Genomic DNA, 16,914 nt, shown 5'->3' on the forward strand with positions numbered 1-16,914 from the left:
ATTTTCGAATTGAAATTTTATTTTCTCTGAACACAAAGAATGTAAACATGGAGGGAGATGAACTTCATCTTACTGTCCATGATTTGATGTGATAACGAAGGCTTCTTTCATCCAATAAGAGTGTTACAGATCAACAGATTAACTGTCACAGCATGCATTAAGTGTCATGGCAGTGTACATAGACAACAACATGGAGAGAAGAGAAACCGAACAGTTCACACAATGAGCAAACACTAGGCAGCAGCAGAGAGAAAAAACTCCCATTTAACAGAAGAATAATTCTCTCTGACAGAACCAGACTCAAAGATGTGCAGCCATCTGCCTCAACTGGTTGGGGAAAGAGAAAGAGGGATGTGAGGTAAAGACAGAAGTAAGAGACCAGGAGCAGAAATAAAATATAACATTTGTATTAAGTTATAGTTTGAGACAGGACAGTGCTGAGTCAGTAAAGACATGTTCATAGAACTACAGCGTCATCTAAACAAGCAGCAGCAGAGATGGTTGATAAAAAAATAAACTGATATCAATTTTAATCATAGCATAAAAATGATGGAAAAACTACTACTGCTAATGATAATAATAGTATAAAACTGTCCCATCCATACCCTAGACATGTAGTTATATTGGTCAAAGCAACATGTACATACACATTAATACCTGCAGGATTCCAGTGTCTGCAAACTTGTATGCACTTCATTGTTCAAAGTGCATAGTGCAGAGTTCACTGTTGACTTGTTTGTTATGGAATATGTTTGTGCGTTAGGGTTCAAGGGCCTGCATGGAACTCTGTAACTCTGTAACTTTGTTCAGCATTTCAAGTACAACTTACTCAGCCATGTCCAGAGCACATACACATCTGTGCTTTTACCGTTTCTTTTCGTGTAACCCTCGGTTTTGCATACAACTACAACAGCCACACCCACTTTTTCTTCTGCGCCCTAATAAATCCTTACAGAGCCAGTGTGTCACAATGAGTGATATCTAATGGTGAGACTGCAGATTGCAACAAATGCACACCCCTCCCCCTCAGCTGTCAGTGTATGACGGTGAGCTTTGAATACTCAAAATCTCATTGTTCTTTATTTGCATTATAAACTTCTGTTTGGACATATAATACCATGTGCATTGGCACAAGGTGGTGGACTTTATTAAGACAAGGCCCTTGCTCAAAGTACATATACATTACCTTATTATGGAAACCAAACTATCTTTATTTTAAAGCTATTCTACATGTAGACAAACAGCTTGGTATATTCAATTTCTGCCCCCCAAAATACAACTCTCAAACATTACACACTGGACCTTTAAATCACAATTCATCAATACACAAGACAACAACATCAAATATTTGCATATATATATGATTTATTTTATATACAGCTGGAAAATCACATTTGAACAAAGTATTACTATTACTATAGATTCACACACATTGTAAATAATTACATTTTTGTAATTTTTTTTATTATGTGCGTATTGGTTTCTATACCTTAATATCTTCATAGCCCACTAGGAGGCGCGTCCCGCACTCTCTCCAATAATGGGTTCCAACCACGGTGCGCGTCCACGTGATGCTCTGAGGCCGCGTGCACGGGCTCAGGTTCGCTTTGCATCTCGTCAAAACAAAGCGGGGGCGAGCAGTAGAGAGAGAGAGAGAGAGAGAGAGATAGAGCGACGGTGCTTGCCTCATGAATGAGTCTCTCTCCCTCCACTGCACCGCAGGTCGGACTCTGACCCTTCCTCCGCCCGCACCTTGGTCCCTGATGCCCGTGTGTGAGCGCAGACAGGCGGGGACGAGTCCCGCTGATGAGCCCGGACACTAAACATTTCCTATCCGTTCTACATGAGCCTTTCATCCCGTTAGCAACAACAGGACAGCAACGGTGAGTGCGGGCTACAGTGGGCGGCCAGAGGCGCATGACACACGGCAACTTTACAGCCATTTACATACACAGGTTTAATCCCTGCGTGGACGTGGGTGTCTCTCTGCGCCAGTGTGTTTACAACGCGTCTACGCTGGTGTTTACAGTGACACGCGAACATCTTTTCATCCATACAGGTGAAAAAAAAAAAGAAGAAGAAAAAGCTCCACGTACGCACTACTGCGTGTTCTGTCTCCTCTGTGCCGTGAGCGTGGATTGTCGACTGATTATAGATTTAATGTCGAGTAAACACGTCAGGGTTGTACAGTGAGACATACGCGGGCCCTGGAAAAGCCACACACACCAATGTGAATGACATGTGGTATCGATATGACTGTGGTCGCCCGTGGAAGACAAGGAGGAGGGGCGAGCTAAAGCACAAATACCTCAGACTGCCGTGTATGTGTGTGTGTGTACACTCTGCATATGTGTGTGTGTGTGTGTGTGACTGAGAGACGTGATCCTGCTCTGATCAAAGTGCTGCAGGTCAATCCCTCCACAAAACACACGGGTTGCCCCTTTATCACTTGAGCGCAGGGAGCCTTGTGTTGTGTCTTTGTCTGGAGTGACAGCCCAGACTGTTGTTCCCTCCTCTGACCAGTGGGTGACGCTTCACCGTGTACACTACACTACAGTGCAGTGTGTTTCTATGGGGAGACACCCAAACATACTGTAATACTGTAATGTCATACTGTGTGTGTGTGTGTGTGTGTGTATGGTTACGTGGCTTTTACTGGAATGATCCACAGTGGCCTACATGCACACACATGCATGTCCCCCTCCTTTCTCTCCCTAATGTATTGTGTGTGTGATTGTAGTAAATCTAGAGCGTGGGCTGAGCTCTTGATTGCAAAACACTCCATGTTGTGTTGAAATAACAGTCAGTAACAGAATCAGGAAACAGAAAAACACACGATTACGCCTCGATTTTCTTCTCGTACCCCCCTAAGTTTAACATTTAAATGAGTGTGTTTGCCTTTTTTATCGCTCCTTGTTTCGTCCCTTGTCTCAGATGAAACAGTAGCAGCTGGATCGTGACTGTGTCAGGGCCTTTAGATATTTCTCTGTGATGCCTCATGAATTAGTGAGAAACTAGAGAAATCACTCAGAGAGCACCAACCTCAGCCAGGGCCGCTCACTTTCCCACAGTGTCAGTGCAAACATCCACATGAGACACATGGGACATCATTTGTCATCTGTAATAATTGGCATCAGCTAATTATTACAGAATATTTGGGTATAAGTATAAAGCAATGTTTTGATTTCCTGTTCCACATGTTTAATCATTTGTTTATGCGCATGGGTTTAAGTTTAAGTCTTTAGTCAACAAGTTTGTTATTATGAAACCGTTTTATTTTATTCTCAAATGTAGGTCTTTGGCTGCACTGATTTTTAAGCATAAAGCCATATAATACCTCTAATATGAGGTTTGTCTTGGAGTTATTAATGAAAATGTTCAACAAAAAGGATCCTGAATGTGAATTCACATGAGTAAAAAAATGATGTTGGACATTGACCTCCCCCCCTTTGCCCAGATGCTCGATGGACTCAGGAGGAGGCATGGCTCCCGGTCCTCCCCCCGACCCCTGTCCCTCAACTTCAGCACCTTTTCTGCTCCTCCCCCGAGCCCGGACATGGACGGCAGCAGTGAGCATCCAATCAGGAGGTAGGCCTCAGTTTGTGCGATGAACATGTTCAAGGAGTAAATGCAGCAACGAAAAAGAAAAAAGAACTCATCATCTTTTATGCTGGAGCTTTGCATTTGCTGACCTAATGATCTCATGGTGAGAATGACACGTTTACTTGACTCATACTTTCAGGTGACCAGCTCATCAGACCTTGTTCATTGTACTTTTGGGTGCGTGGGTGTGGACGAGGACTTTGAGGACTCTTTTTTTGTCTAGTGTCCTCATTTTCACCAGATCCACTAGGGCTGTGCTAAAAAAAACCCTGATACTGCAGAAGATTGTCAGATCATTTCAGATGTGTTTGATTCAGTATGGCAGCGAATGCTGTGACGCTAGTCTTTGGTCCTCTATATCACATCATGTCAAATTTCAGTTCCTAAGGAGATCAAGATCAGGCTTGTTATTGGCTGAGAAGAAAGGGAAGTTACTTGACGTTACAATCGCCTAAGGCAGCTGTCGCAGTAAATTGTGTGTAGGATATGATAATTATTTAAAATAACTGTGTATCACAACATGCATTGTATCGTGGCTTCTGTATCAGGATCATAACGGTATAGTGAGACAGTGAAAACATTGTTATCTTTTATACTCATTTGATTTCAGGACCATTCTTTCCAGTACACTTGTCAGCAGTGTAGCATCTGAAGTGAAATGCCAAAAAGATGGCTGAATTGTTGAGGAACTTACTTAAGAATATTTATTTTGTTCATTTTCACTTTACGTCACACTTAATTTCATGCTCACAGTCCTTAAAAACTGAACGCAAATGTTCATACATTGTAATAACATCTGCAGTGCCGTGGAAACATAGTAATAGTATGGTAATAGGAACGTAATGTCATGGTAGTACCATCTTATAATAAGGAGATAATGTAATAGTACATTAATAGTAATATCCAGGTAATAGCTTGGTAATGATCATAACTACAGTGTCATACTGTCACATAAGTGTTAAAAGGCTGAAGCTCGATGCTTTTTTTAGCCTCACCAGGACAATTAATGGAATAACTCAGAATATCAACAACAATACCACACAATCAGAACTGAAATGTTGAAAAGCAACAAACAAATCCAGTAAAAAAACAAACGACAACAGGACACAATAATCCTTCCATTTACATGTTCTTAATTGAAATGATAATCCCAAATTATTTGGCCTCTTAATGCTTTTATTGGATATTTATCCTCCCTTATGTTTCACACACATTTTCCATTGTTATTACCAAGCTAATTACAAATGATGACTACACTAACTATAACTAAAACGAAACACTGTGGCATAGTAATTCACATTTTTACATTTAATTTGTGTGCACTTTGCACACAAATCAGTGGGAAAGATTATTTGGTTTTTGTATGTTTTTAACAAACTATGGCTATGAAAGAGTAATTATTCAGTTTGGGTCTCTTTGTTTTCTCGACCATATCAGGGTTTTTTTCTAGAAAGGAATAGTACGAGTGCAACGCTGATGGGGAGGAAGCGTGTGCTGTGGAGTTTTGGAAAATTTGAGGTGAAAAGGGGGCATTCTAAGGCTCCCTAAAGGGAAATTATTGTTACCTTTAAGGTAAAAGAGTAAATTTAAATAGCAAAGAACACAACATTTTAAGGTCCTTTTGAGAATGAATGAATGTCTGCAGATAACAGAACATGCAACATATACGCAAAGTGCATTATTATGAACAATCAGAATAACAGACTAAAACATAAATAATATTTGGGTAAAAATGTTCGTGAGAAAAGTAAGAGGACACACAAGGAGATGCCCCGGTTACCCAGTTTAGAAAAAACCCTGTATCTGCTAAGATAAGCGAATAAACCTCTGGTTTTACTCTTATATTTACAAAACAGACATGTGATCACTATCATTCTTTAAATGAATTAAACATAAGTCCCCAAATATCAAATTATACCTTTAAGAAATATCTTAAATAACAGTCTAATCCCAATCCCAATCTCATGTATTTCACCACTTCCTACTCTCGCAGCAGCTGTGTAGACGACTGTAAAACAGGAAAGCTTTCCTCACTGTCCTGCATTGTGTCACCGCTTCCTATCCGTGTTTTTGTTGTTGTTAATAAGCCGGACGCGTCCCCCCTCCTCGCCCCTCCCCCCTCCCCTGCTTCACTCTGCTTACCCTGCACTTTGTGTGGCATCTCAGCTCTGCATAAATGTTTGTTTGTTTGTGTCAATGGCTGGATTGTACTGACACAGAGGCAGAGAGGGAGGAAGACTCTGCCCCCCCAATGGTGCATGTGCTATTGTTTCCCTCTCTTCTGAGACCTCCGGCAGTTTGGTGACAACGTGGCCCACCTCTGGTTTTTGGCTCCGCCCATCCCGGTCCTCTCTCCCTACACACCATCCTGTCCTACTTCTCTCCTTCTTTGTCGCCCAGACGCTTTTTGTCTTGTCATTGTGCTTTTTCTGTCTGTGTGTGTCAAACTCAATCTCCTGACCTTCTTTTCCTCTCCTGTCTTCGGTCTTCACTGCACACACTTATTCCTCCCTCTTTCTCTCTCCCTCTCTCCCTCATGAGGACCCTGCACCGGCTGAAGTTGATGAGCTCCCCCAGCCTCAGTGAGCTGGGCAAGAGTGACAAAGGTTCTCCTGAGGACAGAGGGGAGAAGCAGAAGAGGGCGGGCGCCAACGCCACCTGGAACAGGTACATTGAATTAAGATGAGGAAAAAGCATTGACATAACCACACGGTCATGTTTGAAACTTTTTTGTGAATGATTTGTTGCAGCATCCACAACGCTGTCATCGCAGTCTTCCAGAAGAAAGGTTTGGCCGACAATGAACTCTTCGTCCTCAATGAAGGCGTTCGGTGAGTTTACTCACACAAACACCTGGTGATGTCATTAAATGACATCACACACTGAATAGTTTCTTTTAAATGAGGCTGTGTGTGTGTGTGGGGGCCTAGGGGAGTCATGTGGTCCAGCTAGATATCTCATTATCTTACCAAACCAGACCCGTCCCCTTCTATCACTCCAGCCTCTATTATAGCTCACTAAAATTTCCATGCACACAGAAGCCGCAGAAAGCTCTCGCTTTCTATATCTAAAGTGAAGGAAATGTTGGTGTTGGTTTTAGTAAACTGGTTTGTCTGTGTGTGTGTGTGTGTGTTCTCAGACATCTGTTGAAGACTGAGCTGGGGTCATTCTTCACAGAATACCTTCAGGTAACGCAGCGCTCGCATGAAATGAAAACTCACCTCAGATACATGAAACTCACTGACACATGAGGCGCTCCATGTTCTCCAGTGACAGGCACTCACGTGTGCATAATGGTTGTCTTCTTTTTATAGAACCAGTTGTTGACAAAAGGCATGGTTATCCTCCGGGACAAAATAAGGTTCTATGAAGGTACCGTAGCTGCTGTAAAACACAGTTTAATAACACGCCGCAGGGAGTTTTATTTACTCCTTCATATTTTTCTTCCTGCTGTGTGTTCGATGCAGGTCAGAAGTTGCTGGACTCTCTGGCAGAGACGTGGGACTTCTTCTTCTGTGATGTTCTCTCCATGCTGCAGGCCATCTTCTATCCTGTTCAGGTACACAGACATGTGACGAGTCTAGCATGTGTTTCATGTTTGTTGGCCAAACAATGAATCTCAAACACGGTTGCTGTGTTGTCTGTCTTCACCGTGTGCAGGGGAAGGAGCCCTCTGTGCGACAGCTGGCTCTGCTTCACTTCAGGAACACCATCGTCTTAAGTGTAAAGTTAGAGGACGCCCTGTCTCGACCCCGGGCTCGTGTGCCTCCCTCTGTCACACAGATGCTGCTTATTCTACAGGTAGGTCTGTAGCCCAGTGTGCTTCCTTATTTTCTAGTTTTAATAAAGAAAAGTCAGGTGCAGTGGACTGCGGACTGTATTACTAAATCATTCAACACTAAATTATTGACATTTTCAGTCAATAAAAGATACCAGAAGATGTTAGGGATGTTCACAAACGTATAAATTCTGTTACACATGTTGCCAACGTATATATTTAGATTATTCTTAACATTTCTTTTGATTTGAGTCCATTTGATCGAGTGTCCTGTCATGTCCTCCGGGACACAAATGTGTCTAGACACTAGAAACAAACACGAGACTCTTGTGAGAACGGGTGAACCTCATGTCACGTAGTGCACCCTTGGAAACGAATGATACTGTTTAAGAATAAGTGTGCCAGGACTGCATACCGGACAGTACCAGCCCACTTCAAGCACTGCACGTAGGTTTTCTGTGGGTTTGAACAAAGGTTTAGTACAGTTTAGTCCAAACTGTGGGTTCGGTCTCTGAAGAGGCACATTTTGGAAAACTAATGCCAGCATAAAGATATTCACAATCTCTTCTCACAGTGAGATCTGAATGTGGATCTGCTGGGTTAGCACAAATATATTATTATTTCTTCACTCGGGCTGTAATCTACATCTCCAGAAAATGTTGGAAAGCTGGTCTTTAATTTATGAGACAAACAAATAGACAAATGCAGCCAAAAGAATTGTACAGTGGTCTGTATTTATATGCTGCTTTTCTAGTCTTGTGACCACTCAAAGCTGCTTTACACTACAGTTTTGCCACATATCTTTCCTACACATTTACACACATAGCTGTCAGGAGCAGTATGGGATTAGTGTAGTGTCTCACCTAAGGACATTGTAGTGGAATCTTCCAGTTGAAAGTCATCTTGCTCTACCACTGAGCTATTGGTAAGTTATCACATAGTCATTGCACACAAGTGTGCAACTGTAAAATAAAATGTTTTGGTATTTTTACAAAAACGTCTCAACCATTAAAGCTACATACGTGTCATTGTTGTTTTACATTCCTGAAACTAAAGGTGGAAAATTCTGGGGCTGTGTATTAATCTGGACTGAAAATGATGACACAGTTAGCTGCGTTTACATCACCTTTCATCACACTCAGTTTCAAGTCATCATCAGTCCCGTAACAGAAACCCTTGTTCTTCCTTTTCACCATTGCTTCTCAATGGTTTTCCATTATTTCTGTGTGTTAGTATCAACTCTGAGTTTAGTTTGGAAGCAAATCAATTTTCATCCACAAACCCAGTTTTCAGGTGGAAACATACAGTTGTAGAATGACTGTCTGGGTTTGATTTCAGGGGGTCCACGAGTCACGTGGTGTGAATGAGGACTACCTGAGGCTGGAGTCTCTGGTTCAGAAGGTGGTCTCACCGTACCTGGGCACTCACGGCCTTTACTCTGGAGATGGTGAAGAGGCACAATGCTGTGTTCTGGGTGAGATTTTGTATGTATGCATTGACCCATAAGCAGCCATGTGATGGAAAAACGTTTCCTGCAGTTTCACTCCATGAATTAACACATTAAACTAAGAAAAAGAATGAAAACAAAGACAAAGGGATCAACGGCATACTCTCGTCCTTTCATAATGTACACTCTTCTGCAATGTGTAATCACATGTGCATGTAGTTGAACTGTTGTATATTTGTCAAGACTGATATTTAGACTCACTTAAGAGAGCTAAGAGCCACATATGAGCTACATTAAGTGTTTTTGGTCTTTTCGTGGTACTTTGTTCTTTTTTTAAACCTCTAACGAAGACAAAAATCAAATGAAAAGAAAAATCAAAGCTCCGCGCTTGTGTTGATGCATCCTCTTCTTCACCAACTGATGCAGGAGCTTTGTGTGGATGGAGGAGGTTCAGAGCTTAGTTCAGAGTCGACAAAGACAATTTTGACCAACTTGTTTAACCTAAGGAGGTTTGCAAAGGGAATGAAAATGACCAGAAAATTAGAACCTTTCTATGGGAACAACTGGAAATTGTGGACAAGTCAAAGAAACTGTGTCTACAAATATAAACATTTTGTTTTGTCATAAGCAGACATGCATGCAAAATTATACAATTAAAAAAACACAGATTCATTTGTGAGTAGAAAGAAACCACCATAGATCAAATATCCACCTTATACTGTAATACAATCAAAACTTTCTTGACTTTATTCAGTCCTTGGGTTCAATCTTGTAGCTTCAGTCATTAAGGTTTCATGAAATCATCTGTGCATATGATGGAGGAATGCACAGTGAATGTAGGGGGTGTGGTCTCAGTAGCCCTGCAGTAAGTAAGTGTGCTATGTGCCTGGATTAGAGGATTAGCATTGTTTGCATCAAATCTGATTCTTTTATCCAAGATTTATCCAATTCCCAACCTTCAATTTAGAAAATTTCCAGTTTATTCCTGTTAATTCCCATGGCAAGTTCAAAATTTTGCAACCCTAAGTCTGACTATCAAAAGGACGCATTGAAAGCTCTCACTGCATTCCAAAAAGTTGACGTATTTTCATCAGCAGATGTGAGTCAGGGCTGCGTTGCTCTCACATGACTGCTTGTCTACTGCACGTCTACGTTAAAAATAATATATATGCACATAAGATGCGTGTGAACAGCTCCTCTATCAACACCTTCCCTTTGTTTCCCCCTCTTTCGTCTTCCAGAGAAGCGTTTACAATGGGGCTGGCCCAAGTCTGCGGATCAACCGTCTAAAAACCCTGTGGTACGATCGAAGAGCTACAATATCCCCCTTCTCTTGACCCCGGTGGCTGAGTATGACCCAGATGCCAGCTCTGTTGGCAGTGGGGGAATTCGCCGGCACTCAGCCTGTGAGATTATATCATGCTTGGAGGAACAAGGACTGGCTTACACTGACCTGGCGCCAGGACCTGAACTGACTAGCTCCTCTGCCAACAGGCTGTGTGTGGGCTCTCAGTTCAATGGTATGACTCAGAAAAACATGTCTGTATCTGTTGTGTTGTCTATTGAGATCAAGATCAACCTTGTAAAAGAGATCTCAAACTCAATGGGACTGGTTAAATTTGAAAAAAAAAAAAGATGTATTAAAAAGATCATAATGTAATAATCCATAATAATCCAGCTGCCCTTCATTCACAGGTATTGTGCAAGCAGGAGCCGGTGCCATGGCCTTGCCTCTTTTGTCTCCCTCCATCCTTCCTCTCCATTCCTCAGGAGCTCTCCATGGCACTGAGGCCACAACAACAATGACTGATCTCAGTAAGGGTGCATCCTCCTCACCGCCCAGTGAATCATCCAGCCCTGAAACTATAATTGGACAAGTGCTCGAGTCTGTAGACTCCGACTCAGATGGGATATTTATTGATTTCCCCTCGCACTCATCAGAGGCCATGGGGTACAGTCGTGAAAGCAGGCAGAGCATCGTGTAGCTTTAGGCGCCTTTAGGAGTTCACCCAGTGCATACGACAATAATGTGCGGACTAAGATTCAAGACATTGTTAAAGGTCCAGCGTGTAAGAATTAGTGACATCTAATGGTGAGACGTCAGATTGTAACAAAACTTCCTTTCCCAAACACATCAGGGAACTACCGTGGCCTTCGCATAGCAGAAAGGATTTTGTTCTTCTTCTTTTGTATAATAAGCTTCTACTTCAAAATTTGCGAGGCACACTGACTAGTTTGTCCATTCAGGCTGCTGTATTATAGAAAACACACAAGATGGCGGCCTATGTAAAGACAAGCCTAATGTAAATAATGATTCTAAGGTTACGAAAAAACTTTTTTTTTTCTAATTATTTGAAACCATTTATACTCTTACACATTAACTCATGGGTAGTGTAGTCATTTTCTACCAATTAGCACTAAATGTTACACCCTGGACCTTTGGAACTACACTTTAGTTAAATGAGCATCTTCCTTTCTGGCTGTAGTTCAAACATTTCAAGTGCTGTCACTGGTGAGTGAACACCTTGTAACTTTAAAATGTCCATCCGTCCATCATCTACCACTTTATCCTCCACATGAAGGTCACTGCTGAGGCTGCTGGAGCCAATCGCAGATGACATAGGGCAAAAGGCGGGGTACACCCTGGACAGCTCACCAGTACTTTAAATACACAAGAATCTAACCGACAAAGAAAACGACTTAAAAACACATAATCAGGTATCCCTCACTTCCATGAACATATGTGTTCTAGTCACGAGTTAGTCACAACATACACACTGCTGCTGTGATATATAATCACATGTACATAAACATGCATAATTATTGGCAAAACAGGTGTCTAGAACTGTTGTTACTAAATAATTTAGCTTTAAAAAAAATTAACTGCTGTATATTTGTGACATGTTTTCGGGGTATTTTCTGTAGAAATAGTTGCACTTGGAGCTGAGAGCCATGGATGAGCTAGATGAGTGTTTTTTGGTCTTTTCATGGTACTTTATTCTTTTTTTTTCAAATCCTTCCATTAAGACCAAATGTAAGGAAAAAAAACAAAGTTACAAGGTTTTCACACAACAGGAGATACTGTAGATGGATGATATAGCTGCCATTCAAATAGGAAAAAGTCTGAAACATTATGTTTTGGCAATAACACAGGAATGAAGACCTCTGCTCTCACTTTTGTACGATGTCTAAACAAATGTCGGCACTCAGACGTCTAATGCAAAATTCTCTTCTTAAGTCGAAACATCAGTGTGACAGCATTTGCTTTTCCGTATTAGTTTTTGTACAGCAGGAGTTGATAAATATGCCGATGTTTATTGTTTACAGTTGACAAAGACATGAATATTTTGACTGAATGTTGTCTTACACTGTATTTTGCACCACCACTACCTTGTAAATAGAAGTGCATTGTTGGTTTTTGGCTAGTAAGTGTAAAGTGAGCTTTTACCTTGAATGGAGATTGGAATGATAAGGGCTTTTTAACTGAATCTTTTTCAAATGATGTTTTACCTCAAGCGTTTTGTACTTTACTTTTTTGACAATCTATGATGTGTACGGAGTTGTACTTTGTATTAATTTGTTATACTAGCCCAGTAAAAAAAATAAATAAACACATTTTAGTAACATTTAAAATTGGTTTTCTTCTGTTGGAAATTGATGTGTGTGTGAATAGCTAGAGTGTCTGTGTTTGAATATATATATATATATATATGTATATATATGCTATATATACATATATATGTATACGTGTACACCCATATACTGGACTCGTTACGTTGCAAAATAAAATACATGGGTTTTAATTTTATTCTGAAAATACCGAGCGGAAGTCTTCCAGCTACACCAGCTAAAGGCTACAGTCCTGTCTGTTTTCATCGTACTCGTTTGTTTTAAGGTCTCAGCGTTGCTGTTTTTGGTGAAGTGTTTGTCTTTCAAGCTACCGCTTAGCGTAAACAGGTTGACTCTCCTGGTGAACGTGGTAAGACTCTTTAATTCATGCTTTTATTTAGCTTTCCCAAGTTAGTTGACGCCTGCTAACAGTATGTAGCCTCAGGTCTGCTCTGTTGCTAAGTGGAAGAAGCGGAAAGGTTTATGAAAAACAAAAACACTGACGTTTGGAGTCTGGATGCGAAACCGGAGAATAAGCCTGCTGTGTGTATGATAATCGTGACCATATTAAATATAAACTTAATGTACCTTAATATGATTTGTGTAACCAACCTCCCATTAAATGTGCAAACACACATATGTCAGGGAAAGAGTTGAACAAATGGTCCAGAAAACATTACTTGTATCATCACATAATGCTAAAAAAAACTATGCTATATTTCTTCGTTACTGACACTACTGCAGCCTCTTCCTGTCCCTGTGCAGTTTGGGTCTCTTCAGTACATTGATTACACAATTATTTTCGTTTTGATTGTCATAAGTGGTAAAGAGTCCTTAAGTTATTGAGCATTACCTTTCCACTTATTGGACACCTTATGTTGGGGTACTACTAAACTAGACACACTATCTATAAACAACACAACATTTATTGCCCCCAAAAATCTGAGAAAACATATTTTGTAGTGAATAATATTAAGTGAGAAGGTGTGGCACAAGCATGCCTATACAGTCCACAAAGAAGAACTCAACAAAGTAAACTTCTTCTTGGCATGTTGCTGTTTGTCATAAGAAGACCAGCTTTATCTGAGAGAAGACTGAGAAGACTCGATACTGTCGCACTTAAGTCATGGTGAATCAATCAATGGACTTCAGTATGTTTAGCTCCACCCTGTAGGAACTGGACCACTGTGATTGGTACCCCCAGTGAAAGTGTGCCAAAAACTGGGACAGCACGGATCAGTTATTTTTGATCTTTTCAACGTTTTTAACAATGGAAACACAAATAATTGTGTTATGTACTAAACTCACCTGTTTGGTAGAAGTAGGACCAATGTTGGTGAACGAGACCACTTTTTTAAGTCACTTACACTAAATATTGCTGATCTTCAGAATTATCCTTCTATCATAATGCACATTAATATTGTATAATTTCCCATCCCTAATTGTGTGTATGTGTGACCCCAGTCTTCAGTCTCTCTTGGTTGTGGATGACACTGGCTCTGTGCCAGTCCTTTGTAGATGAAGATGTCCCTGGCCCAGCGAGTGCTCCTCTCATGGATCTTTGCCCTGATCTTCCTAATCATGCTGGTCCTCAAGCTGGACTCCAAGATCCATTGGAGCTGGTTCCTGATCTTCCTCCCTGTCTGGACCTTTGACACAGTCCTCATCCTCATGCTGATTGTGAAGATGGCGGGACGCTGCAAGCCAGACTTTGACCCCAGAGATGGTGAGCATAGCCTGAAGAGGAGGCTGTGGTATCTGATGGCCCTGCTGCTGAAGCTGGCCTTCTGTCTAACTCTGTGCTCCTACCTGGAGAGGCTCACTGATACCTGGGTCAGTGTGGTGTGTGTCCCTCTGTGGCTGCTGCTGGTTGGGGCTCTGGTGGAGCTGGGACATAGTGTTTTCCACTACAGGAGGGACTGAACCAGAGGACTTGATTTTGAACTCTAATACTTTTTATACACTCAGGCTTCTGTTGCTATGGAACCACCGATCTACTCTACTGGATTGGCATCAGAGCTGACATGGACCTTATAAAAAATGTGTATCAGCCAGATATGACTGATCCACATTAAATATGCAAAATGTCTTCATTCAGAAAAGATTAGAATTTACAATTCCATCATTTACATGGACGCAAAATTAAATGGATCAGATTGTGGTGTGCGTACACATGCATCAAGCGTTGAGTAAGAATGGACTGTTTGGACATGCGCAGTGTTGACTAATTCTTCAGAAATAGAAGCAGAAGCTTCACTTCCCCTTCTGTAGTAAACGTCATTGTCCACTATCCGTCACATTTTCTTCCTCTTCCGTGTCTGTGACTTTCACGTCTTCTTTTTGAATGAAAATACAGCTGTAAGATGGTACCAAACCAGGAAGTCATGATCAGATGGACTGTTTATATGAACACAGATCTGAATGATGGATCGTTCAGAATGAATTTGTTTCTGAATGGCCTGTGTCGGATCAGAGTTTTCAGATTGGGATGTTTACTTGATATTTTTATTCCCATCAGGCTTTTATTCTGATTACTTGTGTCCATGTAAACATAGCTTATGTCAGTATCATAGTGAAATTCACTTGTTTCTCAGCTTTAAAGGGATAGTGCTGGGTTTTTGTTTGTTTTTTAAAGTAGGGGTGTATGAAGTACCCATGTACAGTCGGTGTGTTACATAGAGTAGACAACATTCAGCACACTGCAAGTTTGGAGAGGGAGATGGGAGAACTGTAGCACAATTTACACACTGTTTTTATGTGACAAAGGACAGCACAGAAAACTTAGTTGTAGTCCCAACTGAAAAACTGGGAAAATATCTTAACCTCTCACTTTTTATTGAAATATTTTCAGAGCTTTAATGAGCTTTAATTTAACACCATTCTCAACATATTCCTGCTCCCTTAACCACACAATGCTATAATTTTAAATGGCTGTCTGACAGCTTGCTAAATCACTGAAAGTATTCCAAATGTAGTGTACAGTAAGAATTTTATTTCATTTTTCAGTCTTTTAGTGGACTACAACGGGCTTCTCTGCGGTTGGCATTCACATCTAAATGACACATGGTGCTCTATGTCCGTCCATACAGGCAGCACACTGAACACTGTCTACAGCAGTTTCTCAATCATGCATGTTTTAGATGGTTACCTGCTCCAACATACCTTAATTAAATGGTCAGTTCATCAGCAAGCACTGCAGAAACCTGATAATGACCCATCTATTTGAATCAGGTGTGAAACTTCTGAAACGTGTAGCGCAGTGGGCCCCCAGGACCAAGAGTGAGAGACTGTAGTCTATAGTATGTATCACGGTGGCACTGCATAACTACCTGACACACCCCCACTTTAAAAAATGCAAACTGTCCCTAAGCTACTTTATTTAAAGTAGTTTGTCAACTCAGGCCTTATCTACACAGAAACAGACGTTTCCCTATTTTTGTTCTTTAAAATTTTTTGTAAACCGCAAGAAATCACTTCATTCATAAGAAACCCCTCAAACTGACTCTAACCGCTGTAGTTTCTATGCTAGGCCTATATGTGGTGCTGTAACATTGTCACAGAAATACACCAAAAGCGGAGAAGACAATGTGCAGCTTAATCCGCCGTTATCTGACATCTATTGGGGTTGAGGGCTAGAGAGATGGTGCTGTGACATCAGTCTTCCCTTTGTTGCATTTCTTACTCTAGCCTTTCAGGACTCCCAAAACACTGGTTCTGTGTGGATAAGAAGCCATTAATAACAAAACCTCTGTAGATTCTCATAAACTTGTTTTGCGTGTACGGGCCCCTCATTAGACCCCTGTGTGTTGTTCACACTGTGGCGCACAGGTGTTAAATAGCACTACATTATTCTGGCATTCACATGCCTGCCTTCTGGTGTTCCCTGAGGCAACAGTAGAAACAGAACTGGTGAAGTGCACACAACACTGAAACAAGCACCACATTACTGACCGTATGAAATACACTAGCATGCACTGTGTGCCATTGAGCCATGTTTGTTGAATCACTGTTGCTAAGTATGTCACCACAAGCGTTTCTGTAAAGCAGTTGGAAATCTCACAACTTCTGCAATTTGAATGTAAATGGAGAACTTTCCTCCTTCAAACCTAATGTGCACCGTGCAGACATTTCCTCATAAGAAAACTGTTCATTCTTGTCCGTGCATAATGTATACAATTCAGCTGGATGAAACTCTTTGATGTCAACTGCACCTCTTCCTTTGTTATTTGAAAATTACATTCAACACTTTTTGCCCAAAAAGTGACTCAATAAATGCATCATATTTTGCTGTACTGCAGATTCGGTGCTTGTCTAGCAATTCCAACATCACATAAGCAACTTTAGTATTTTAACATAACATTTAGTGTCTTAGCAACCTAATTTAGCATTTAAATAAAAGCTCTAATGTCCTTTTAATGGACTGAAATGAGGAAGTGGACATCTAGGACAATCTTGTACTTTCCGTGTGATTGCTACA

General features: G+C 41.0%; 2 protein-coding genes across 2 annotated transcripts; both read left to right on the top strand.

Moving 5' to 3' along the window:
- Positions 1–1,643: 1,643 nt before the first annotated feature.
- prr5a (proline rich 5a (renal)) lies at positions 1,644–12,461 on the top strand. The gene is made up of 11 exons (XM_044036605.1): positions 1,644–1,883; positions 3,458–3,588; positions 6,145–6,270; positions 6,354–6,434; positions 6,743–6,791; positions 6,918–6,975; positions 7,071–7,162; positions 7,264–7,404; positions 8,720–8,855; positions 10,070–10,348; positions 10,524–12,461. Exons 2-11 carry the CDS (start codon positions 3,458–3,460, stop codon positions 10,811–10,813), a joined length of 1,383 nt encoding a protein of 460 aa, XP_043892540.1. The 5' UTR covers positions 1,644–1,883; the 3' UTR covers positions 10,814–12,461.
- A 197-nt stretch (positions 12,462–12,658) lies between these two features.
- Positions 12,659–16,729, top strand: tmem60 (transmembrane protein 60). The gene is made up of 2 exons (XM_044036618.1): positions 12,659–12,807; positions 13,902–16,729. Exon 2 carries the CDS (start codon positions 13,956–13,958, stop codon positions 14,358–14,360), a length of 405 nt encoding a protein of 134 aa, XP_043892553.1. The 5' UTR covers positions 12,659–12,807; positions 13,902–13,955; the 3' UTR covers positions 14,361–16,729.
- The last annotated feature ends 185 nt before the right edge of the window (positions 16,730–16,914 follow it).

The sequence above is a fragment of the Solea senegalensis genome, linkage group LG10 (assembly GCF_019176455.1).
Source record: "Solea senegalensis isolate Sse05_10M linkage group LG10, IFAPA_SoseM_1, whole genome shotgun sequence".
Lineage (NCBI taxonomy): Eukaryota > Metazoa > Chordata > Actinopteri > Pleuronectiformes > Soleidae > Solea > Solea senegalensis.

What these genes read in the sequence shown, in the direction of transcription:
- prr5a (XM_044036605.1), top strand. Translation starts at nt 3,458, where the DNA reads ATGCTCGATGGACTCAGGAGGAGGCATGGCTCCCGGTCCTCCCCCCGA. An exon ending in TCTTCACAGAATACCTTCAG is followed by an intron (nt 6,792 to 6,917) that starts GTAACGCAGCGC and finishes TTCTTTTTATAG; the next exon opens with AACCAGTTGTTGACAAAAGG. An exon ending in TGTGGGCTCTCAGTTCAATG is followed by an intron (nt 10,349 to 10,523) that starts GTATGACTCAGA and finishes CTTCATTCACAG; the next exon opens with GTATTGTGCAAGCAGGAGCC.
- tmem60 (XM_044036618.1), top strand. Translation starts at nt 13,956, where the DNA reads ATGAAGATGTCCCTGGCCCAGCGAGTGCTCCTCTCATGGATCTTTGCC.